Below are 24,607 nucleotides of genomic sequence, written 5' to 3'. Positions count from 1 at the left end.
GACTTACTGTCCATCAATACAGTATAAGGTCGGCCAGACATTAACCCTTTCCAATCCACTGTCTGACGTCTTCCTACATTATGACTGAAGCTTGTACAGCTCCAATGTCAGAAGACGTCCGATAGGGTATTCTTACCGTCTATCGCTAGCCACTCCGCTGTCGGAGCTTCTCTGGCGCGCACACACTGGCTTTAGCCAGCAGATGGCACCGTTGTATAACAAAAAAAAAGAGAAAGCCTTTTAGGAAACCCTGACTCCAAAATTGGATTGGAAAGGGTTAAGTATATCTTGGGGTAGAATAATGTATGGGTGCTGGAAAAAAAAAAACAATTCCACCATTGTTTTTTGGGCCTTATTTATATAGTGCTCACCCTGCAGTATTAATCATCGGATAACTTCATTCTGCCAAAAGTTACAACAAAGGAGATTTAAAAAAAAATATTATATATATTTTTTTTAATGTTTTCAGCAAATCTAAAAAAACATTAAAAAAGAAACCCTATCATTTGATTTTATGTTGATGCATTGAAAGAGACATAACATTTAGATTTTTCCATAGAGGTGTAGGAGGGCTTATTTTTTTGCAGATTGACTTGTAGTTTTCATGGGTACCATTTTGGGGTACATCCATCCTTTGCTGGGAGGCAGCAAAAACCAGTAATAGCATGTGAGCAAATTTACCTTAAAAGCGTCAATATAAACAGGATTAATCTGGTTAATTCCTAGGCGCAGCGGTACAACCAGCAGCAGCGGCCTCCATGCAGAACCTGACGCTGACGTGTCTCTACCTCTGCTCCAAGCACTTGGGTGTGAGTACGAGTCGCTCCAGGAGTGCGGGCGGTAGCGGCACATTTTCCCTACATCAATGAAACAACCATCCCAGTTATTACTAATACAGTCTGCAATGTAAAGCGATTCATAACAGAAGGGCTGATCATTTAGGACTATTGCAATTATGACAACTCTTCTGGGAACTCCATGATTCTTCTTGAATAGGTATAAATTGACAACTATGTATTGCCATTTCCATTTTCAACGTGGCGTGTCCTGACAACAGAGACATATTCTATCGCCCTGTTAAGGGGAACGGTAACAATCAATTTATTCATACATGTCCTGAAGGAATAATAAAAGAAGGGAACAATGCAGAGTGTGAAGAAAAGACGCCCCAGAATTGCCATTTTGTGGGTAGTTTAAGTATTTCCTAAACAGACATGTCAGGAAAGCAAATTGGTTTGTCAAGATATCAAAAATAGTTCACACCAGAACAAAAAGAACCCCAAGCCCTGGACAAACACAGATGGGCACAGCGGCTTATCTTACTACTCCATGCACACTGTGTATTAGCATCATTAGTCTAAAGCTACTTCTACACTTCAAGACTGTGAAGTGCTGACGCGCCATACAGTCGTCCCATAGATTTGATCCTGTGCTTTCACACAGGAGCGATAGTCGTTTAATGAATAGAGGCGAAGTGCGTCGGAGATCTCTTCTATTCACTGTGAGCAAGCAGTTGTTCATAGATGAACGACTCCTGTTCACACTGAGCGAGAAGTTGCTCACCAGTCACTAAGTTTCAATGAGCTGAAACAAAGCAACTAATGAGTGATTTCTTGCTCAGTACCCTGTTGGGTCCTGCTTTTACACGGGATGACTATTGCTGGAAATCGCTTGTTTTCTTGACCGACAGTTGGCCTGTGTAGAAAGTACGCCAAGACACTGCATGCTGCTTGGACTGGCAAGTGCTGCCCACGCAGGCAACAATGACCAATCAAAGTGGCATATAGTATATTAGACTAATGAGGCATACTAATACACAGTGTGCACCAGACAGTTAAAGAAACGGTGCCGCCATCTTTGTTTGTCCAGGACCGGAGGGCTGCTTTACAGGTCTTCTCTAAAATACTAAAAAAAATTATGCCAACTTCCTCATCCCACTCTACCCCCCAGGAAGGGAGAGGTAGAAGGGAGGAGGAAAGAAAAAAAATGTGGCAGACTCCTTATATTTCCCCCATTACCTTCTTACACGTCATCATTTTACAAACTAATCTCTTGGCAAAGACACTTCATGGTAAATAGATTTCCATTCATTTTTTTGTCCTTTCATATTTTAGGACTGTGATTAAATGGTTTTGTCAAAATGGTAAGTGGGTAAATCTATAATATTGTAATCACCAATATAGCGAAAACCGTTGCCTCTGATATTAGTAATTTACCATTACTGTGACCCATCAAGGTATCAATCTCACCCAGTAGACAATTACAAGGTATGAAAACTCTGCTCTAGAATAGAGAGTTGCGGACATATGTAAGCCTCTCCACACCTGTTTGAGCTCTTCTATTAAGCCTTTTCGGATAGTCTACTCGCAGTAGAGAGAAAGTTATTAAAGGGGTTTTCAGGGGCTAAAATATTGACGATCTATGCTCAGGAAAGGTCATCAATATCTATTTAATGGGGATCCACTGCTCTGGACCCACACCACTCCTTGAAGAAGCCGTGACAGTCAGGCAAGCACTGTAGCCTCTTCACCTGGTAGCTCACTTGCATTCGAGCAAACGGCATGGAGCCCCTCTACCAGGCTCAGCCAATATAAAATGTGTAGCATTGTACCTGGTAGGCAGTGAAAAGTCAGAGCGGGTCAGAAGCAGCAGTATTGTTTTGTGCAAGTGGTTTTATGAACTTTTGAAGTGACTGTTCAGTCAGGACCTCAAAAACGATATGCAAGTCGTTACCTATAGGGTATGTTTACATGTTTTAGTTGGCTCTATTAGTGCAGATTTGTTATCTGTGACTACAGCTTATAGCTACAGAGACTACAGGACGTCAGAGGCAGTCTGAGATGGTATTAGTGTATCTTGACGCCACCGGAAGCTAGTGGTTTGACAGGAGGAACGCCCCTGTCAAACCTCCAGCTCCCGATTGGCTCAAGCATTGAAGGTCCTAGCAGTGTGCACGTTCCCATGCAGCCTTCCTGTTCCTGGAGAAATATTGCTGTGTCGCCGCTCCCCTGCAGCCTCCGTCCGCCTCTCTCCCCAGGCCTGTCACCGCAGTAATGTACCTGTGTCCCCGCTTCCCTGCATCCTGCCTTCCCCTCCCTCCCGCTAGTTGTGTTCCTGCTCCCCTTCAGCCTCTGTCCCCCTCCCTCCCTTCTCAGCACTTTGGCACTTACATAGTTGTGTCTTCACTGCTCTGCAGCCTCCATCTCCCTCCCTCACTCTGTGAAATAGGAGCGGTGTGCTGTTGCTGTCGCTGCCACCACCGCTCACCCGCTCCCTCGTAGTCAGCCGCCGCTGCCCAGTGCAGCGAGGCCCCCAGGGAAGGGTCTCTGCCGCCGATGCCTCATTGCAGCCCAGTGCAGGGAGCCCGGCAGGTAATCCGCTATTCGTCCGCCACTGCCCTGTGGATTGAGGCCGCCGGGGAATCAGCTGTTCCGCCGCCGTTGCACAGTGCAGGAAGGCTGCTGGACACCACGACAGAGAAGAAGGCGGCGCAGTGGCAAGAGGTAAGCCGCTGTTGGCCCTCTTACTCCACTGTCAGTCTATAGTTACTTCCAGGCTGGAGGGGATGTTACGCCGCTGTAAGTCTGTAGTGACTTGCAGGACATCAGAGGGGGGCGTGGGAGGCTGTCAAATTCCCTGTACCTTGTCCCCACACACACTTCCGGTGGCGACAAGATACACTAATACCGTCTGAGACATACCCCCTGTCTTATCATTGGTTCAGGGTATTGCAACCTCCCACCCTCAATCTCCTCTGATTGGCTGCTGTGTATAATACAAGCCCACCAAGGTCAGCATATAGACAGCTGGTTTCTATAACAGCACAGACAGAATGATTACAAAGAACAGATTAGTGAGAAAAAGAAAGATAACTGCCACACATATACAGTATATACTTACTAGAATGAGCTTTAGTAAGGAGGAGCAGGGCTTTAACCCCTTGAGTGGCACGCCCGGAACATTTCCGGGGACGAGCTCCACTGCTCATAGCAACATAGCCCGGAAGATTTCCGGGCTATGTATCACTATGGGAGCTGCAGAGCACAATGCCACAAGCTGTGACATTGTGCTCTGCCTGCACAGACCCACACAGAGCAGTGCAAGGGCTTTGAAAAACCAGCAGGAGATATTGCCGACATGTCGGCAATGTCCTGCTTTGTTTACAGGTTGCCATAGAGACCATCGGCTTGTCAGAAGCAAGCCGATGGTCTCTGTGGCAGGGAGAGCTGGCTGTTAGCTGTCAGAGGACAGCTAAGTACTAGCTCTTACAGCAGAGATCAGAGAAAACCTCCGATCTCTGCTGTGTTAACCCTTTACATGCTGCAGTCTACGTGACTGCAGCATGTAAAGGGCTGTCACTGCAGCATGTAAAGGGCTGTCACCATTGGACTCCTGGATTGTGATCAGGGGGTCCTGATGGGTCCCTGTGAAAGTCCCCTAAAGGGACAAAAAAAAAAAAAAATTAAAAAAAAAAAAAAAAAAAAAAAAAAAGTAAAAAAATTATTAAGAAAATAAAAAAAACACTTGTCTCCCTGTACTTTCTAAAAAATCAAAAATACAATCACACATGTGGTATCCGTGTGCGTCGTAATGACCCAGAGAAGGAAGTTAATACATTATTTAACCCCTTAATGACATGGCCCCTTTTTTCTTTTTTCCCCATTTCTTTTTTTCCTCCCCCCTGTTTAAAAAATCAGAACTTGTCCCGCAAAAAACAAGCCCTTATATGGCCATGTCAATGGAAAAATGAAAAAGTTATGGCTCTTGAGACGCAACTGCAAAACTAGTTGAAATTCAATGATTAGACCATTTTAAAAAACCTGCCCTGGTGGGCACGACAGGGTGGTAGGAAACCTGCCACTCAAGGGGTTAAAGGGGTTTAACAGCTGTAAACTACTTATTGCCTAGCCTTGGGATAGGCCATCAATAGTAGATTGGCAGGGGTCTGCTGCTAGGGATCCTTGCCAATCAGCCAGAGATGATTTCTGCAGGAAGTAAACAGCTCTGTTCCCACTGTAGTGGCTAAACTTGGTATTACAGGCAAAGTTCCCATTCACTTCAATGGAAACATGGTGTATAATAATGAGCCTAGCCCCTGCAGTGGGAACAGAACTGTCTGCTTCCTGTAGAAATCATCACAATGCACAAGACTACCAACCGTGAAATAGCTGAACATTAGGGATCCTTTTGTGGCAGACCCTTGCACATAGGCCATCAATAGTTTACAACTGGACAACCCCTTTAAGGATAGCAGCTGACCATGCACTAAATCAATTATACATCATATTGTCTGTTCTAGTGGTTTGAATTGTGAACTCCTAGATGACATATTTAATCAGAAAATGTATTGTACAAATGAAGGATACTAAATAGGTCTATTATTTGGGGTCTTCCAATATAAAAGAACAAATACCTGGAGCAACCCCCCCCATTTTGTTACACCTCCTCAGTGTTGTAGTCAACACTCAAGGGGTTAAACAACGAAGATCAGAGGTTTACCTGTTGAGACAACATGTGGCTAAGATTGGCAGCTGCAATCCCACTCCTGCCACCACGGTACTATTACTGCGGTATGCATCAAGACATCAAACATACAGTACTCTATGTTGACAAAAGTATTGGCCCCCCACTAATCCTGGGCTGTCAAGTGAAGGGAATATGCAAATTGGATGTGTGAGCATTAGGTATAAAAGGAGAGTATCATACAGAAATCATCAGCATACCCCCAGGTGTAGAGTTGACAGACTTCCAATGGGGTATGATGGTGGAATGTCACCCGAGTAAAGGGACATCACAGAGCTTTCGGACCTTCCAAACTCCACTACTGGCAATGTTATGTGAAAACGGAAAACATCTGGTGTTTGCGCGCGGCAGCCATGTTCTGAGACCTTGTAGGCCTCATGTCCACAGGCAAATTCGGATTTAAAATCCGCAGCGTTTTTCCTGCACGCGGATCCGCGCCCCATAGGGATGCATTAGACACCCGCAGGTAGTTAAATACCTGCGGATGTCATTTTTCCCGTCAGGCGCGGGTCCTGCGTGCAGGAAAAAAACCGAACATGCTCCATTTAGGTGCGGGTCTCCGCGGGGAGGGCTCCCGCAGGCTTCTATTGAAGCCTATAGCAGCCGTCCGGATCCACAGGAGACCCGCGCCTGAATTACACTCACCTGCTCCGGAGAATGCGGATCTTCCTTCCTTTGTGGCAGGATCTTCTTTCTTCGGCCCGGCGGATGTGCCCGGCGCATGCACGCGGCACGCAGCCGGCGTGCCGAGCACATCCGCTGGGCCCAAGAAAGAAGATCCGGCCGTGAAGAAGGGAAGACACGCACGGCCCGCAGCAGGTGAGTTTATTGTTATTTTCAGCCCTTATGTCCGCGGGGCAGGAGGGACCCCGCTACGGATTCTCCATGGAGAATCCGTAGCGGGCCTGATTTTCCCCGTGGACATAAGGCCGTAATCTGACACAACGTGGACAACGAAGCCTTGTGTGAGCTGCTATGACGTCACACACATTGTCTGCCAAAACACTCGCTCAGGAGGTCTCACAGGCCATTGGTCATCCATTAACATCAGAACCATCCAAAGGGAACTGCATGTGAAGGGTTACCATGGATGACCGGCTGCACACAACATCACAGCAGTGAATGCACAGCGGTGCCTGCGGTGGGGCTTGGAGTGTCGTTCTTGGACTGTAAGGGAGTGGAAGCAACTGTTGTAGACAGCAGATTAACAGTACACCATCTTCTGATCAGATGGCCGCACTTCGGTGTGACGGTTGTTTGGAGAGCGGCTTATACGCGACTACATCGTCCCAACAGTGAAGTTTAGAGGAGGTTGTGTTATGGTTTGGGGGCGTTTCTACTGGGAAGGACTAGAGTCATTGGTTATAGTTAAGTCCACCCTCAAAGCCAATAAGTACAGAGACATTCTGGACAATATGGCATTACCGTGCCTCTACCAACATGCCGGAGCACCATGTCCTACAGCACGCAGTATTGAGGCTTGGTTTGAGGAGCAGAACGTCTGCAAACTTCATTGGCCAGCCCAAAGTCTAGACCTCAATCCCACAGAGCATCTATGGGGTGAACTAGAATGTTGTATGCATGCACACCCAACACGCCTATTATCTCCCTGCATCACTATCTGAAGCTCTCTTTGAGGAATTGAGGCAAATCCCTTTGCACATCTATCAGAATTTGGTGGCAAGCGGCCTAGGAGGGTCACTGCAGTCATTGAGGCCAAGAACAGCCCAACACCCTATTGATAAATGTGAATAAAATTGAATTTCATCAGCTTCTATGTGTGTCCCAATAGTTTTTTCATCATAGTGTATACTATGTTACTCACGTTGTGGGGCTTTCATCTGCGTTATTTTTTTCTTCTGCCCTGAGATTACTTTTGAAAGTTGGACAGAGGTTGTACCAAGACTCCTTAATGTTCAATGTCAGATAAATAAATTACTTCTAATGAGAGGAAAATGTAACTTACTTATATCTTCGATGACCACTGTGTTATCCATTGAAACATAAACAGCTAATGAGTTCCACTCATCAAACAGGGCAAGCTTCCTGTGAATATGAGGATACTTAATAAACGTCTTAATTAATTCACAAGACGTTTGGCATTATGAGATGCACGGTGTAAGGGAAGCTTTACTTACTTTAACACCTGAGCCACAGTATTTGGTCCAAACCATTCTCCTATAGACTTTCCTTCTCCAACTCCCATCTGTGCTGATTTATTACCCCCAAATAAAGAAAAAAGTACAACATTATATATTGGATCTGAAAGTAAAGTTTCAAAAGTCTTCAAAAATTGCATAATAGAGATGAGCGAGCATACTCGCTAAGGGCAATCACTCGAGCGAGCATTGCCCTTAGCGAGTACCTGCTCGCTCGAGAGAAAAGGTTCAGGTGCCGGCGCGGGGGAGTAGCGGCAGTCAGCAGGGGGGAGCGGGGGGGGGGGGGAAGAGAGAAGGAGAGAGAGATCTCCCCTCCGTTCCTCCCCGCTCTCCCCCGCAGCTCGCTGCCTGCCGCCGGCACCCGAACCTTTTCTCTCGAGCGGGCAGGTACTCGCTAAGGGCAATGCTCGCTTGAGTAATTGCCCTTAGCGAGTATGCTCGCTCATCACTATTGCATAATTTATGTACACACCCTTTAAAGAATACCTACAATTTCAGATGACTTTTCAGAGTAAGCTGCCATGTGTGAACATGAGGAATAACACTATATCTGGCCATTATCGGACTTGTTTCTTGCACTTTTCCTGTCTGCAGGCACCATCTCTAATCTCTTCTCTGAGCTAATGGATACAGACTCGCTGCCATGAGGTCTCTCATACACTACACACACAAAGAGGAAATTCTGTTCCCCTACTTCTCATATACACAGAAGCAGCATAGAGGATACAGCAGTACTTTTGCATTGAAGCTGCGATTACAGCACTGGGATGAGATAAAACACTTACTAGAAGCTGCAGCCACATCTTAGGCCTCATGTCCACGGGCAGGTCGGATTCCGCCTGCGGGAGCCTGCACTGGGCAGGTCGGATTCCGCATACGGGAGCCTTCCGAGCGGGTGCTCCTTGAGGATTCCGCAAATCATATCTGCCTGTGAACATGGGGCCTTAGTGTGAATCTTTCTGCAGTTGTCTTTCTCCAGCAGCTCCCTCTTCTCTCCTTTATAGACTTCAATAGGCAGTATGAGACTGCGGTACGTAATGACCTGTCCCCGCTACCTGTAATCTGTCTCTGTGTCTCAGTTATTAGAGATGGACTTCACGTGACAACAGATTCCCAGTAGCCAGCACTTTAGAGAGATTTTTCAGCAGAAAAACATTATTTTAGGTAAATAAATTGGTCATAATTTGCACTTTCACTAGTTATCACACTGGCCATCACAAAAATACCTGTTTCTTAAAAGTGCAGTGCCTGTTTAATGTGAGAGCCAACATGGCAATCAACTCTGGAGGGCATTCCCTGCTCATTTTCCCTATAAAGAGAAATTTAGATATTTACTGTATCGCTATTCAATTTTCTGGTCATCATTATAATACATGAACAGAATGCATCTACTGCTTGTTAGCATCTCCGAGTAGGGAACGACCCTCTAATTTCCATATGCCCTAATACAGGATGAGCTAGCCCCTTTAAATACATGAATTAAACCTATATATTAAGAACACCACAAAAAGTTTGAATATTTAATTTTGATTCATTTCTACAGATAAAAGTTTATCCGTCACAGCAACAAGAAACATATAGGAAAACACTACCTGTAGAACGTATGAAAAGGTCCAGACTGAAGAGCTTATAACCTCTATGTAGGAAGTGCAGCCGTCACTTCAGCTCTAGCAGTGAGAATACAGACTATGGCCGATTGCTTCATAACGGCTCCCATTGAGCTTTAACTAGTAATCTCTGAACAAAGCTTCAGGTATGTAGTAACAATCTGGTATTTCCTCTTACGTGGCTAACTTCTTGAGGAAACGTACTATTGCCTAAAAGTTGTGCTGATGACAACACTCTGGGCTCCTGCACACTTGTGTTTTTCTTCCGCTTGTTTTTGACGCGATTGTCAATGGGACTTTCTAATGTTAAAAACTAGAGATGAGCGAGTATACTCGCTAAGACACATTACTCGAGCGAGTAGTGCCTTAGCCGAGTATCTCCCCGCTCGTCTCTAAAGATTCGGGGGCCGGCGCAGGTGACAGGTGAGTTGCGGCGGGGAGTGGGGGGGGGGGGCGGGGGAAAGGGAAAGCGAGATCTCCCCTTCGTTCCTTCCCGCTCTCCCCCGCCCCCCCGAATCTTCAGAGACGAGCGGGAAAATACTCGGCTAAGGCACTACTCGCTCATTTCTATTAAAAACATATTGCACAAAAATTGCAAAGCACAAACGTACGATGTGTCTTTAACATTAGAAAGTCTCATTGACAATTGCGTGAAGAAAAAAAAAAAAAGCAGCGATATCGCGTGAAAAACACAAGGCAGAGACCAAAGAAAATAACATTCTCCTCAACACTTGAAGGGGTTCTGTACTCGCCTGTACCTCGCCGTGCCGTTTATCAGACACCTCCTCGTCTCCCCATGTCCGTCCTGCAGGCTGTATAAGGCAGTGCAGAAGCTGACAAAGTTTCAGCTTCCGCAACTGCCTCAACCACTGCCAGGCAGCAAGTACTTCCGCCTGGGTCAGTGGTCGGCACGTGACGCATCACTCCTACGTCGGCCACGTCTAACCGCCGGAGTCGACGGCGAGTGTGCATGCACCCCGCGAATGGGGACGCACGCGCACTCACCATCGACTCCGGAGGTTACATGCAGCCGGCGTAGGAGTGATGCGTCACATGCCGACCACTGACCAAGGCAGAAGTACAGCAAATACAGTGGTATCCTATTTGCTGCTCATGAATAGTGTTGAATCAGGTGTAAACTCTATTTCCACATAAAAGCCATCGATGAATGGATTGTTCTTACCCATTTGATGAATAGAATAACAACTATTTTTCCTGTCCAGAAAACACTGTAGAATTCGGTAATATTCTTTTGGCTGTGTTTTATGTCTCTCCCACCTCCAATCTAAATGAAAAAAAGCAAGTGCCAGTTATATACTTTATACTCTATCTATCTTTAGATAAACACACATAGACACACACACACACACACACACACACACACACACACACACACACAGTTTATCAGTAGAATGAAACAGTTCAAACCATTTACTGGCACTACCACCTAGTATAAGGGGCACGTCAGGCCACAGATCCAATTAGGCTACAGATTAGCCAAACATCTGTCACAAGAATCCTTATGGCATATGTTTAGCCAGAAAACACCACTAGACCTCTTTTTTAATTTTACTGAAAAGTACAGTTGACTACACTTCAATACAAAGGGATCACACAGAAAAAAAAACAATACCACGCTGTACTTTTTTTTTTTTAAATAGACACTTCTGATGTATGGTCATTTGTTTCTGCTAGAGATGAGCGGGTATACTCGCTAAAGGCAATTACTCGAGCGAGCATTGCCTTTAGCGAGTATCTCCCCGCTTGAGACTGCAGGTTCGAGTGCCGGCGCAGGGGAGCGGTGAGTAGCGGCAGTCAGCAGGAGGGAGCGGGGGGGGGGGGAGGGGGGGGGGGGGGGGGAAGAGAGATCTCCCCTCCGTTCCGCCCCGCTCTCCCCCGCAGCCGGCACCCGAACCTTTTGTCTCGAGCGGGGGAGATACTCGCTAAAGGCAATACTCGCTCATCTATAGTTCCTGCTCAAACATATTTATTAAAGGCCCCAGAGAGTCTTTTTGCCCAAGATCAACACTTTAGATGAAGAATAAAGTCTTGTGTTAACCACCAATGGATTAACCCCTTCAGTAGCAGAGATTTTTTCACTTTCCATTTATTTTTGTTTTTTCACCCCCACCTCCTAAGAGCCATAGCTTTTTTTATTTTTCCATTAACATAGCCGTGTGAGGGCTTGTTGTTTAACAATCCAAGGTATATTTTTTAATGGTATCATTTAGTGTACTACACAATGTACGGAAAAACGTTTAAAAAAACTTTAAGTGGTGATAAATAAAAAAAATGTAAAAATTCTGCCATTTTTTTTTGTGGGGGGGGGGGGGGGAATTTAGTTTTCACACGGAGTCCAGAATGCAGTAAGAGGGACATATGAACTTTGTTATGTGGGTCGGTACCATTACGGGGATACCAAATGAATATTGTTTTTGATTGTCTTTTTATTTTACTGTCTGGTATAAATATTGTGGTATTTTTATAGCTTGTTTATTTACGTACACCGCGATACCAACTATGTGGGGTTTTTACCTGCTTAGATTTTTTATGGGGAAAAAAAGGGGAAAAGGCTTTTTTCCCATTTAATATCACATAAATATATCTTTTTTTTTACCCTTAAAAAAAACAACTTGCAATTACATTTTATTTAGTTCCCACAGGGGACTTGAACTTGTGCTCAGTTGATCGCTAGTACTATATATTGCAATACTTCAGTATTGCAGTTTATAAAGTTGCCTATGAAGCTCTGCCATGGCCTTCAGTAGGATCTAGGCTGCCATGCTAGCCCATTGGCACCCGCGATCGCATTGCTGGGTGAGTCGTTGGGGGAGCGGGTTCCCCTGCCGTCTGTTTAAACACGTAGTCAGCTTTGACTGGAGCATCTAGTCAGTTAACCACTACAATCAGAGCTAACTTTGATGAGTGGCTGTCAGAACAGCTGATGGAAGCCAGGTACGGAGTGGACTTGGTTCCTGAGCTTGCCCCATACACCCTTCACGACCGCATGCCAACTGATGGTGGTAACACAAGTCTCTACTTTTCTCCTAAAGAAGTGTCGATATTGAGGAACAACACTCTGGGACCTCTATTAGATACGCCAGCAGTTTGTTTGAGCAGTAGATAGTAAACATATATTGACTTTTAGGGCTGTGGACTCAGCCTTGTCACTTACTCCAGCCAATTGATTGAAAGACTGTTTTTTTGTGTTTGTGTATTTTTAATATGCGTTTGTGCTCGCCGAGTCTATGTTTTGAATTCAGTGACCAGAAGCCTGTGTTATCTCATTCACATCGATTCAGGGGTGCATACAAATACTGCCCCCTTATCATGGGACCAATAATTAAAAAAAAAAATCATCATTTATATCACAATGTTTGATGACTTACAGGTTCTCAGTCTTTGCAATGGGTTGCAGACACCCAGCTGTGGCTCAGTCCCGAAATATACTGCAATAGAGGGCCATGCATGCACACTACAGCTCCATTCACTTCAATGAGACCACCGGAGATAGCCGAGTCGACTATTTCTGGAGGTCTCGTTGAAATGAATTTAATGGCGGTGCACATGTGTGACCATTCACTGCCACATACTTCACGACTGAGCCACAGCTGGCGTGTCTAAATGATGGGTAAAAGCCACAACCCCTAGACAGCTCCATTCTTACTGCAGTGGTCAGGTTAGGTATTGCAGGCCAAGTTCCTATTCACTACAATGCCTGCAATACCAAGTCCGGCCACTGCAGTAAGAACAAAGCTCTCTGCTTCCTGCAGAAACCATCTTAGTGCCCAAGTGCAGCGGCCCAGTGATCAGCTGATCAATGGGGGTCCTGGGCAATAGACACCTTTAATCTACTATTAATGACCTGCCCTGAGGATAGGCCATAAATAGTTTATAACGGGACACAGTGTTCACGTGATATGCATATTATCATCTATCGCATGAACATTACTAACCTCTGCCTAAATGCTGGCAGGTTAAGGCTTGTGCCAGCATCATCTGTCCACACCTCAGCATACATCCCCAGCCGGCATCAGACGATGGTCCCGTTCCTCCTGTTTTTAAAATATAGAATTAACAATTATGAAAAACTATAAATTGTGTTCCTTTCCATGCTGCATTAACTAACCTCCAGAGCTGCGATTCCCGACCAGGATTCTCAAACGCTGTAGTTATTTGAAACATAGTCAGAGTTCCCCAGAAGACAGCAACAGGCAGCGACATTTTGGAGTTTGTTCACAAACATTACTGAAATACTGGGCCCATCCAGAGGCAGCCTGATATTTCATACCTGTGATAATGAATGGTTCCCGATCTTTGAAGAGCGTTTGTCACGTCCTCTAAGAAGTGGATGCCTCACTAATTCCTCACTGTTCTAGATGCCCCCCATTCATCTACCATGGCTCCAGTTAATCTTGAAGCCTGATACTTGTCACCATCTCCACTGCCCAACGTCAATCAAATATCACTGCAGCCATTGATATTGAGCGGTGGGGACAGTCCACCTGAGAACTGACTAGTAAGGCCGCCTGCAGACGGGCGGAAATTCCGTGGCGGGATTTCCCGTGGAATTTCCGCCCTTGGAAGCTGCCAATCCTAGGCGGACGGCCGCGGTTTGTCCGCGCGAAATCTCGCGCGGCAAACAAACCGCAGCATGTTCTATTTGTCTGCGGGGCTCACAGAGCCCGGCACAGAAACGTCACTGCCCGGCCGCCAGCTCAGGTCTGCGCATGCGCAGGCTGCCCAGCAAGTTGGGACATCAAACAGCCGGAGCGGCGGGTGAGTACGCGCTGCTCTCTGCAGGCGCTCGGGTCGGATCCGGCTGCATGCGGCCTAACAGAGTGAAATTAACATCAGTCATTGTGGCCTTTTTTCTATTTGTTGACATAATAAAGCATTTTATGGAAGAAAAGGGATTTTTTATGTTTTTTTTAATATTCTTTTTAAATATTTGTAGTGGTTTGTTGTTGTTTTTTGTCCCACTATGACCACAGCTAGGGATATGGAACTCCTCTGAGCCCGACTACTCAAAAAACACACAGCAATACTTTTGTATTGCAACGCATTTTGCCTATTAAACTGGGCTCACACAAATGAGACGGATTCCACATGCAGATTTCCGCAGCACAAGACCTGTGATCATTGGCGGAAAGTAACTACGAATGAGCGCGGATGCGTGCGCTTTTCCACACAGATGTACGCTATGCACAGCGCATCGTCCAAGCAAAAGAAAGATCGTATCCGCGAGTGTGTACGAAAAAAACGACAATGCGTGCATTTCAGTGCCTACGTTTTAACACATATCGCTGCTGTGGAAGGCGAACTCTGAATCTGCAATCCAAATCTGCCCGGCCTTAGTGTAAGCCTAATTAAGTCCCTGGGTGCCATAACAAACTACGGTATCAGCAGCCCGCAATCACAGTACAGTGGAGAATGTATATGGTGAAAGGAAGGTGGACCCTCCCTTTGTCTAACCACTTCTATACCGCAGTCCGCATTGACCACAGCATCTAACAAACCCGTGGTTGTGCTAGTACAACAGCGTTAATGGCTTTAACAGAAAAGACAAGGACAACTTATTATATAAGGAACTTATATAGAAGAAATTTGGCCGGTATCAGAAAGCTCTGAAGGAACGTTCACTCATCCGTCCATAAGACAATGCGAAATACAGAAGCAAGTGCACATCCATAGGGTGGAGCAAAAAGGAAGAACAGAAGTTTTGGACCTACCTAGTCCAATGCCTAAGAGATATTGTGGCAGATCCTGAAATGTAGATCTTTTGAAGAACCTATCTCTGTATCTGACAAAGCTTTCCTGCATAGAAGAAGCAACTAACATTTCTAAAAAGCCATTTGAAAAACTGATACCTAAATGTAGGAAGTACTTAGTCGCCATTCTGGCTTCCAACCAGTAATTGTCCACACAGGGGACATGAATGTTGAATAACTTTGTTCCTTTGTCCAGGGGGATTAAACCATAGGGCAGGCAATATACAGGAGAGCCTCCATACTTACCTATGGGAGAGAATTTCTTTCTATATGTAAACCACAAACGGGAGGTAACGTCTGAGAGCAGGGCGCATTTTTCTGTAAGCAAGAGAGAGATTCTAGTCATTCCGGTAAAAATGGAACACTCGAATAACAGATTTGTCTAAAACCTCTGCTTTGTAGTTAAAAGGAATGAATAGATTAAAACTGATATATACTACCCTACCAAAAGTAATTGGACACCTCAGCAAGAATCTAAACTAGTATTTATTTCCATATGCTAATACTTAGTGGGGTTCCTTTGGCCCTAATAATATTGGATACTCTCTGTGGCATACTTTCCACTAACATCTGATATACTTCAAATGGTATTTCCCTCCATTCACCCTGCAAATGTCTGACGAGTTCTCTCCAAGAAGATGGACGCTGTTCATATTTCCTGACCCGACGTTCCAGTTCATCCCAAAGATGTTCAGTAGGGTTCAAGTCGGGACTCTGTGCAGCCGGTCCAATCGTTGAACATCCATACCCTCAAACCAACGTAAAACAGTATTGAATTTGTGACACGTTGTCTGTTGGAAGTACTGCTGACTAGAGATGAGCGAGCACATTCGGATCAAGTAGTTACTCGAGCGAGCATCGCTCATCTCGAGTAACTGCTTACTGGTCCGAGCAGGCTTGGGGGGAGCGGCGGGGGAGTGAGAGAGACAACGATGACCCTTATCAGGAATTCACAGCAGGATACAGCTGATACTATTGCTTCAGCTGTATCCCACTCCCTGAAAACAGGCGGGGTATGAAGAACACAGCTGTTCAGCTGTGTTCTTCATACTCTGTTTGGAGCGCTCGGCTATATAACAGCCAGGCGATCCAAGCGGAGAACAGCTTGATGCAGAAGACAAGCGGCCCTGCTTGTCTTCTGCATCCCTCGCTCGAAGCGCAAAGTGATCGCCCAACGTTTGAGCGATCACCTTGCGCTTAAAGGCACACAACGATTATCGCTCAAAAGATTTTGAGGCACGGAGAGTATCCAATGTCATTAGGGTTAAAGGAGCGTCACCAAGTATTAACATATGGAAATAACTACTACTTTTGATACTCGCTCAGGCTTCCAGACGGCACCAATATATCTATGCACTGACTATAAATACGGAATCTGCCATTAGAAAACCAAGATCACACAATATTTTAAGTCCTGCCAGTTTTCTGCATGGGAAAGCTCAAAAATGCCCAGAAACACCCCTTTGTAGGCAAATTAGCATTAACCCCACCCTTTTATAGGTCATAAGATAAGGCTCATTTACACTAGCCGATGATCGCTTAAGAAAAAAAACAAACCCAATCGGCGATCGGTTCAGCAATAATCGGTGCGTCTAAATGTGCGCCCATTGTGCACTTTTCGGGCACTGCTAGCTGATTGACGATTTTTAGGTTGGACTGAATTTAACAATCAGTCTTATCAGAAGTTCTCCACAGGGAGTGCTGGATTGTTTCCCTGTGGAGAAAGAAGGATCTGAGCACAGATAAGGGCTATTAACTGCATTCACATAAGGTCTCATTTGCATACTTAATTGCTATTAAGTACCCAAGTAGCTACTTAATAGTTTATGCAAAATGATTGGTCAAAGCTGTCACTTAAACTGCCGTATGAGCGATCTTTTAGTGATCATCGGCTGGTGTAAATGGGCCTATAGTCCCGTGAAATTTGTAAACTGTTGGAAAACTACGATCAAACACATTTATCAACTCTGTGGTGTCTGTAAGGGACCCCATGCTCAAAACGGTCACCTGGACCAGCCGATGTCAGGGTGTAACCGGATGACTATCTGATGTGTAATACAATAATCTTTATTTGTATAGCGCCAACTTATGCCATATGTATGGGGGGGCTCCTGACTTCCCAATGACAGATTATATTAGAGAAAAGAAGGATCTGGCGCACCGAGTTTCAATGCCTAATCTTTTTGTTCCCCCTGGAAATAAGTAGCTGTCAGAAGAGTCTGGCTTTCTCCAGCATTCCCATGTAAAACAAATGAATGCTCTTCTGGATTGACCGTTCACGTGTATGGGGCTGTGGGGCTGTCAGAAAAAATATCTGCAGGCCGAATGAGCCCTGAAACCTACATTACTAGAGGAATTACCCAAAAATGCTAATATCGTCTCTCATGTGATTTTTGATGCAAAACACTCAGAATCCAATTTTAAAAAAATCAGAGTTTTTACAGTATAATAAACCCCAGCGGTTTTGAGGTCTATGCAGGTTAAACTCAATTAGCATTTGTTAGGTGTTTCCATGGCAACATACAGAGCGATATATTCCCGCTTTCTTTGCTGCCGCTTACACTACTGACCTGTTTTAATGTCATATTGTTTTCCTAAGATGTAGACCGGCTCATCGGTATCTGGGAGTTCTTCTAGTTCCAGGTAATCAGATTCATCTATCTGGTTTTCATAGCTTACAAAACCTGCAACAAATATAAAAAATAAATAAATAAATAAATATAGTGTATACATTTTGAGAAACATTTTTTACATAAAATTACACACCAGAATCTAAAGTGTATCTCCACTTACAAGTTTATATCTATAGATGAGCGAATGTACTCGTAATGAGTACTTACGCACCCGAGTACCGCCATTTTCGAGTACTTCAGTACACGCGCGTAAAGATTCGGGGGGCGCCGGGGGGCGGGGAGAGGCGCGGCGGTGCGGGGGGTAGCAGCGGGGAACAGGGGGGAGCCCTCTCTCTCTCCCTCTCCCCCCCACTCCCCGCTGCAACCCCCCGCGTCGCCACGGCGCCCCCCGAATTTTTTCGCCCGAGTACGGAAGTACTCGAAAATCGCGGTATTCGGGCGAAAAAGGGGCGGGGCCGAGCACGTTCGCTCATCTCTATTTATATCCTAATGCGTTTATCTGCGGGAACTTTAATATTCTACTGCACCACCTGCTCGCCCCAATGATTCCTCACATTCTCCTCCGACTCCTTTGTTGAGGAGTTGTTTTCATCCACAGGACCTCCTTTCGTTGGACGCTCTTTCTAGATCACAGCACTCTCGCTACTCTGTCCACAACATTGCATGCGAAAACCCCACAAGGGGCCAGTATCTGAAATCCTGGCCCCCGGGTAGTCTAGCATTGATGGCTAGGCCTTGTTTGAAGTCACTCAAATCATTTAATTTTCCCATTCTACTGTGGATTCACACTAAAACTGATCCACTTGCTCATTTGATTTTATGCTGCACTCCGGGGTCACAAGTCTAATATCCACACAGGAAAGCTCCAATCATGAAAGAGTCGGGGTCTCTAACAAAGTGGCCATTCAGTGTTTTTTTATGGGTGCAAACAAGTCCCAGGGGATTCTCCTTTTAGCAAACAAGTCCCAGGGGATTCTCCTTTTAGCAAACAAGTCATAGTCATAGGGGATTCTCCTTTTAGCAAACAAGTCATAGGGGATTCTCCTTTTAGCAAACAAGTCATAGGGGATTCTCCTTTAAGCAAACAAGTCATAGGGGATTCTCCTTTAAGCAAACAAGTCATAGGGGATTCTCCTTTAAGCAAACAAGTCATAGGGGATTCTCCTTTAAGCAAACAAGTCATAGGGGATTCTCCTTTAAGCAAACAAGTCATAGGGGATTCTCCTTTAAGCAAACAAGTCATAGGGGATTCTCCTTTAAGCAAACAAGTCATAGGGGATTCTCCTTTAAGCAAACAAGTCATAGGGGATTCTCCTTTAAGCAAACAAGTCATAGTAATAGGGGATTCTCCTTTTAGCAAACAAGTCATAGTAATAGGGGATTCTCCTTTTAGCAAACAAGTCATGGTCATAGGGGATTCTCCTTTTAGCAAACAAGTCATGGTCATAGGGGATTCTCCTTTTCGCAAACATTGAACGGTTCTTTCAGTTACTCTGATAGTTTCACTCCCGTTACATACCGATCTCGACCCCTGGAGATATAGGACATCCCCATATTTCAAACACATGTGAAACATAAGGCCCGCAAGTCGAATCCAGCCCACCGCCTCATTTTACGTGGCCCGTGAGCAGGGCCTGCGCTGGGGGAGAGCAATCTGGGCAGTTGTAGGGCCCCCATCTCTACAGAGACGCTGCGTCAGAGGTGCTAGTCTAACAGGGTGCCGAAGGAACGGAGCACAGCCGTCTGCAGCCTGTCATCTGCAGGTATGTGCCCCAGACCCAAATGCACCCTCATACAATGAGGCGGATATGCATGAGTAACGCTACATGCAGACAAACCATTTTTTGATCCGAAAATCGGATGGAAATAGAGCCTGTTCATTGTAATTGGTATATTCACACGGGATTTTGTTTTTTTTCACTTGGATGTCCAAGTAAAAACAACTTGCAGCAAGTCTCACTCCTGTACGACTCTAGGCTGGGTTCACATGGGACGAAATTGCGGCGGAATTTCCGTGCAGAATATCTGCACGTCAATTCCACCCGCGGCTCCTAATCCCGGGATTAGTCAGCGAAGTGGACGAGATCTTGCAGAAATCTCTTCCACATGCTGCGGCCAAGCCGCACGAAAACTGACATGCGGCGCGGAAAACAAAGACGCGGCATGTCAATTCTTTTTTCATTTCTGCGGCGGCCTCTCTCCTCTCTATGGGAAGAGACGGGCGCAGCGGAGATGCAGGCGGTGAAGCCCCTTCAAGACCTGCATTCGTGGGGTTTAAAGTTGGGGTTATCCCACAGAAGTCCGCACAAATGGTGTGTGTGTGTGTGGGGGGGGGGTGTCAGTGTGCGGTCTGATGCCAGTGTACATCACCCGTGTGCATATACCCAATCTGCATCACAAATTTACATATGGCGTCTTTTTCCCCCGCAATGTGGATTTATAATCCACATACGGAAAAATCTTTGGCGCGGTTTCCTATTTATCTGAATGAGACACGTTAAATCACAGATTTTGCTGTGCATTACACTGTCCTACATTTACTATCAGCCCTTTGAGGGCATCGATGAGGCCGGCCTCACTTGAGCGTATGCGCAATTGTGCGAGCCTCAGCGCAACGTATGTGTGCTACGAATAAGGCTTTTTTGCGCACGTATTGTCATATTTTACCGGGTTTTTTTTTTGTCTACAAGGCATGTTCATTTGCGCACAAAACACAAAGACGCACCGATTGAAATGGCTAATTCGTCTAATGAGTTCTTTTTCCAGCAGAATTATGCCGTTTTCAGGCATCTCCTTGCAAATAGCGCACACATTTGCGCAGCCCCCAATGACTTCTATGGGACCTTTGATGCGCAAATATGCAGAAAAATAGAACACTTTCTATTTTTTTGCGCACTCAAAATGTGCACCCAAATACGGAACTGCGCACAAACCCATTGAAATCAACGGGTTCTATTCTATGCGTATTGTACGCGCAAATTTTGCACATGTAAATACTTGCATGTGAAGTTGGCCTACGGCGGGGCTCCCACGGCCGTAAGTGTAAAATACTGCTTGGGTCGAGCAGCGCTTCGGAGCTATGGAGCCAATGTTGACCAGGCGCGCTGCCGCGTATGGCGGCGAAGTTGTAATGAGCAGGACAGCATATCTCGCGCACGCCGTTATGCGCAGACCCGGCCTTTTTTGTCGCACATATATATGCGGCAAAACAGAAAACGCTGCGTTCTTTTTTGCGCTTACTTATTAAGCAATTCTGACACGCTACTGTGAGCGGAACCGCGTACGGCAATGTGATGGATTGCCTTACTGCGAATCACATGGGTGTAATCATACGCCCGCGTGAGCCCGGCCTAAGGCTGATGTGGCCCTCAGTGAACCCTGCCATATGCCATAGGGTTATATTGTTATGAAGCACACCTGTGGATCCGGTTACCTGCAGGACAACGGCCGCTTGTTCCGCCTGATTTTCTAGTTAACATGGCAATACCAATTAAATGAGACTATAAGATGGCGCCAGGCTTCCTGCCTCTGAGGAGACCCTGCGTGCACCACTGAGCAATAGGGGCAGGGCGAGGAAAACCAGGCGGGCACCACACTCTTATGAAAGCTGTCTAAAAGAAAGTCTGTCTCTGTTGCCCATAGCAACCAATCACAACGCAGCTTTCATTTCTTACACTGCTGAAGTAAAATGAAAGCTGTGCTGTGATTGGTTCTTATTTCTTATACTGCTGAGGTAAAATGAAAGCTGTGCTGTGATTGGTTCTTATTTCTTATACTGCTGAGGTAAAATGAAAGCTGTGCTGTGATAGGTTGTTATACATTATACATCATACCGCTGAGGTAAACTGAAAGCTGCACTGTGACTGGTTCTTATTTCTTACATTGCTGAGGTAAAATGAAAGCTGCGCTGTGATTGGTTCTTATTTCTTACATTGCTGAGGTAAACGAAAGCTGTGCTGCGATTGGTTCTTATTTCTTACATTGCTGAGGTAAAAATGAAAGCTGCGCTGCGATTGGTTGTTATACATCATACTGCTGAGGTAAACTGAAAGCTGCACTGTGATTGGTTCTTATTTCTTACATTGCTGAGGTAAAACGAAAGCTGCGCTGTGATTGGTTGCTATATATTACACCGCTGAGGTAAACTGAAAGCTGCATTGCGATTGGTTCTTATTTCTTACATTGCTGATGTAAAACGAAAGCTGCGCTGCGATTGGTTGTTATGGGCAACAAGGCAGATTTTTGAAGAGTTCAGTGCCGGGCTAATTTTCCATGGCCCGGCCTGTACTTCTACTCAGTGGTAATGTCCACAAACCAGTATAGGGCACTAGATCACTCAGTCATGGTCTGACGGCGACCATGGAAGGAGCGTTATCAGTGCACTTACACCAAACTGTGACACAGAAGGATATAGTATTTTTTTTTCTACATGCGCGCCATTTTTATAGTTCTTCAGTGTGAACCGTCTATGTAGACAGGCCGTCGTTCACCTATAAATAACGGACCGTTTATGGTGAATGGAGGCGGCCGTCTGTCCGGAAAAATCCCCGGCCCGATCCCCCTCCATTCACAATAAATGTTCATCGCTGGAGCGGCTGCTGAACGCTTCACCGCCCGACACTCGTTCCGTATAACATGGGCTTTAGTGAATCCCCATCAGCGGAGAATTTACAATTACACTACATTACCGGCACGGCGGCTGGCATTGGTCTTGCCGACTCTTGCGCTCCAGGGCGAACATGAAAATACAGATGTAAGCATCTCTCTGCAACAATGGCGCCAGCTTTCTGGAATACCGTAACTGCATGATGAAACCAGCTTTAGGGCTTTCTCACACGAGCGTTTACCAGCGCTTACCACGCACGGACAATAAAGAAGTGCGCAATACATGGTGTACCGCTGCGTGCCGACAAATCCCCACATACTATCCTGGCTGTGAGAGGCGCCGCTGCAAGCTATATGCAGCTTGTTACGTGCGCAAAACCCGGGTATGTAATACGCGGTAAAAAAAGAGACGCCCTGTGAAACCTGAGGCTTTTTCTAACACAATATCCAATGTCTGTCTGTGTGAACGGCGCCAGAGTCATTCAAATCGCAGACCGGAGGATGGACCTACGTTTCTGGGAATATGCGCGCTGCACTATGGAATTATCACTCGCATGGTAACATAGTATGTAAGGCTGAATGAAGACAATGTCCATCTAGTCCAGCCTGTTTATCTTTGTGTGTTGTTGATCCAGAGGAAGGCAAAAAAAAACAAGAGCAGAAGCCAATTAGCACTTTTGGGGAAAAAAATTCCTTCCCGACTCCCTAATGGCAATCAGACTAATTTCCAAGATTGGAGATTTTTTTATTTTTTGTCCCAGCCTTCCAAATGCCGAAACTTTTTTATTTTTCTGTTGACAGGCTTGATCTTTGCCGGACGAGCTGGTTTTAATGGACCCTTGTATACGCTGGAAAAGTTTTTAAATGATTTTTAAGTGGGGTAAAAGTGGGAGGGGGGGCACTTTTTACTGAGTTCATCGTGCAAAAAAACGGACGATACCAAATTTGGGACTTTTTTTTATGTTTTACTACTTAAAAAAAAATAATTTTTTTTCCTTAAACAAAAATCGCTTTCCATCGCCGCCCCTACGAGACCCGTCGCTGTATTATTTGTTCCTGGCTTGGGCTGTGTGGGGCGCTTATTTTTTGCGGGGTAAGCTGTATGTTTTAGTAGTATCGTTTTGGGGTAAAAACATCTTTTTGATCACCTTATATTCAATTTTTGGGGAACTGGGATAACAAAAAAAAGCAATTCTGGCATTCTTTTCTTACGGTGTTCATGTTACGACTAGAGATGAGCGAGCACCCAAATGCTCGGGTCCGCATTATTCGAGTCGAGCTTTTTCGTAAAATTCAAGAGCTCCACTCGAGTAATGAGCCCCATTGACTACAATGGGAGACTCGAGCATTTTTGTATGGGGACGCCGGGTGCCGAACTTTTTTTTTGTTTGCTCTTTCTCTCTTTAGTGGGGAGGGGTCAAAACTGCGGCGGGGGTCGAACACGGCGTGATGCTCGCTCAAGTATCGAGCACCATAGAGTATGCTAATACTCGAACGAGCATCAAGCTCAGCAGAGTACGTTCACTCAACTCTAGTTACGTCACTTTAATAGTTCTGACTTTTACGAACATCGGTAATAGATAATATGTGGGGTACGTTTAGATTTTTATTGAAAAAGGGGTCTGAAATTAACATTTTCACGCAGGCACAATAGGGGGCGTGAACTTTTGATCACTTGTAATATATACGCACAATGTATAATATATTATATATTTATTACACACCTGTTGAAGGGGTCGCACCACCACCAATCTGAAGAAGGGGGGGTCCCTTGTCGTGTCACAATAGGGGTCGCTTTACCCTCCGCAGTGACACTGGAACGAACGAATCGCCGGCGGCACGTGCGCGGTCAGCGCTGCTTTCATTCCCAAGGGGCTGATGAAGATACCCAAACGGGCGTTGCTGGGGTATAACGATGGTCCCAAATACAGTGAACAGCTGTGTGACCGGCGCTACATTCCAGTTTCGGTCTCTCTCTTGTCTCCAGGCAACTTGTGACCGATTCCGCGCTCATACGTAAGGTTAATTGTGTATGGACTGCGGATCGCGCGCATCCATAGAAATCAACGGTGACCATACGTGCGGAATCCCCTTTAGAATAGAGCATTATGCAATTTTTCTTGCGCCTGCAGAATCCGCCATTTTGGCCGCTCTCACACATGCACGTTTTACTGCGATTACCGCGGTGGTTTGAGCGCCGCAGTAGTCGCTGTACAACGCTGACATTAATTTCAGTTGGGCCTTGCAGTCACGCTCTCCATTTTTTGAGGGCCGCCCGCTGTGCTTTACCACGTTTGGCGCAGCTCATC

At 45.6% G+C, this 24,607-nt stretch overlaps 1 protein-coding gene across 1 annotated transcript in view; it reads right to left on the bottom strand.

Annotated features, from left to right (window-relative positions):
* The window catches only part of ATG4A (autophagy related 4A cysteine peptidase), a 41,782-nt gene that overhangs the window by 16,206 nt on the left and 969 nt on the right, over positions 1–24,607 (bottom strand). Inside the window, exons 2-8 of the mRNA XM_066581709.1 lie at positions 17,631–17,744; positions 15,307–15,378; positions 13,246–13,344; positions 10,473–10,574; positions 7,662–7,734; positions 7,490–7,569; positions 682–857 (exon numbers count right to left, since the gene is read on the bottom strand). Coding sequence (XP_066437806.1) covers positions 682–857; positions 7,490–7,569; positions 7,662–7,734; positions 10,473–10,574; positions 13,246–13,344; positions 15,307–15,378; positions 17,631–17,744 — 716 coding nt within the window. The remainder of the gene's footprint in view (positions 1–681; positions 858–7,489; positions 7,570–7,661; positions 7,735–10,472; positions 10,575–13,245; positions 13,345–15,306; positions 15,379–17,630; positions 17,745–24,607) is intronic.

The sequence above is a fragment of the Eleutherodactylus coqui genome, chromosome 10 (assembly GCF_035609145.1).
Source record: "Eleutherodactylus coqui strain aEleCoq1 chromosome 10, aEleCoq1.hap1, whole genome shotgun sequence".
Classification (NCBI taxonomy): domain Eukaryota; kingdom Metazoa; phylum Chordata; class Amphibia; order Anura; family Eleutherodactylidae; genus Eleutherodactylus; species Eleutherodactylus coqui.
This window is presented reverse-complemented; position numbering and strand designations above follow the sequence as displayed.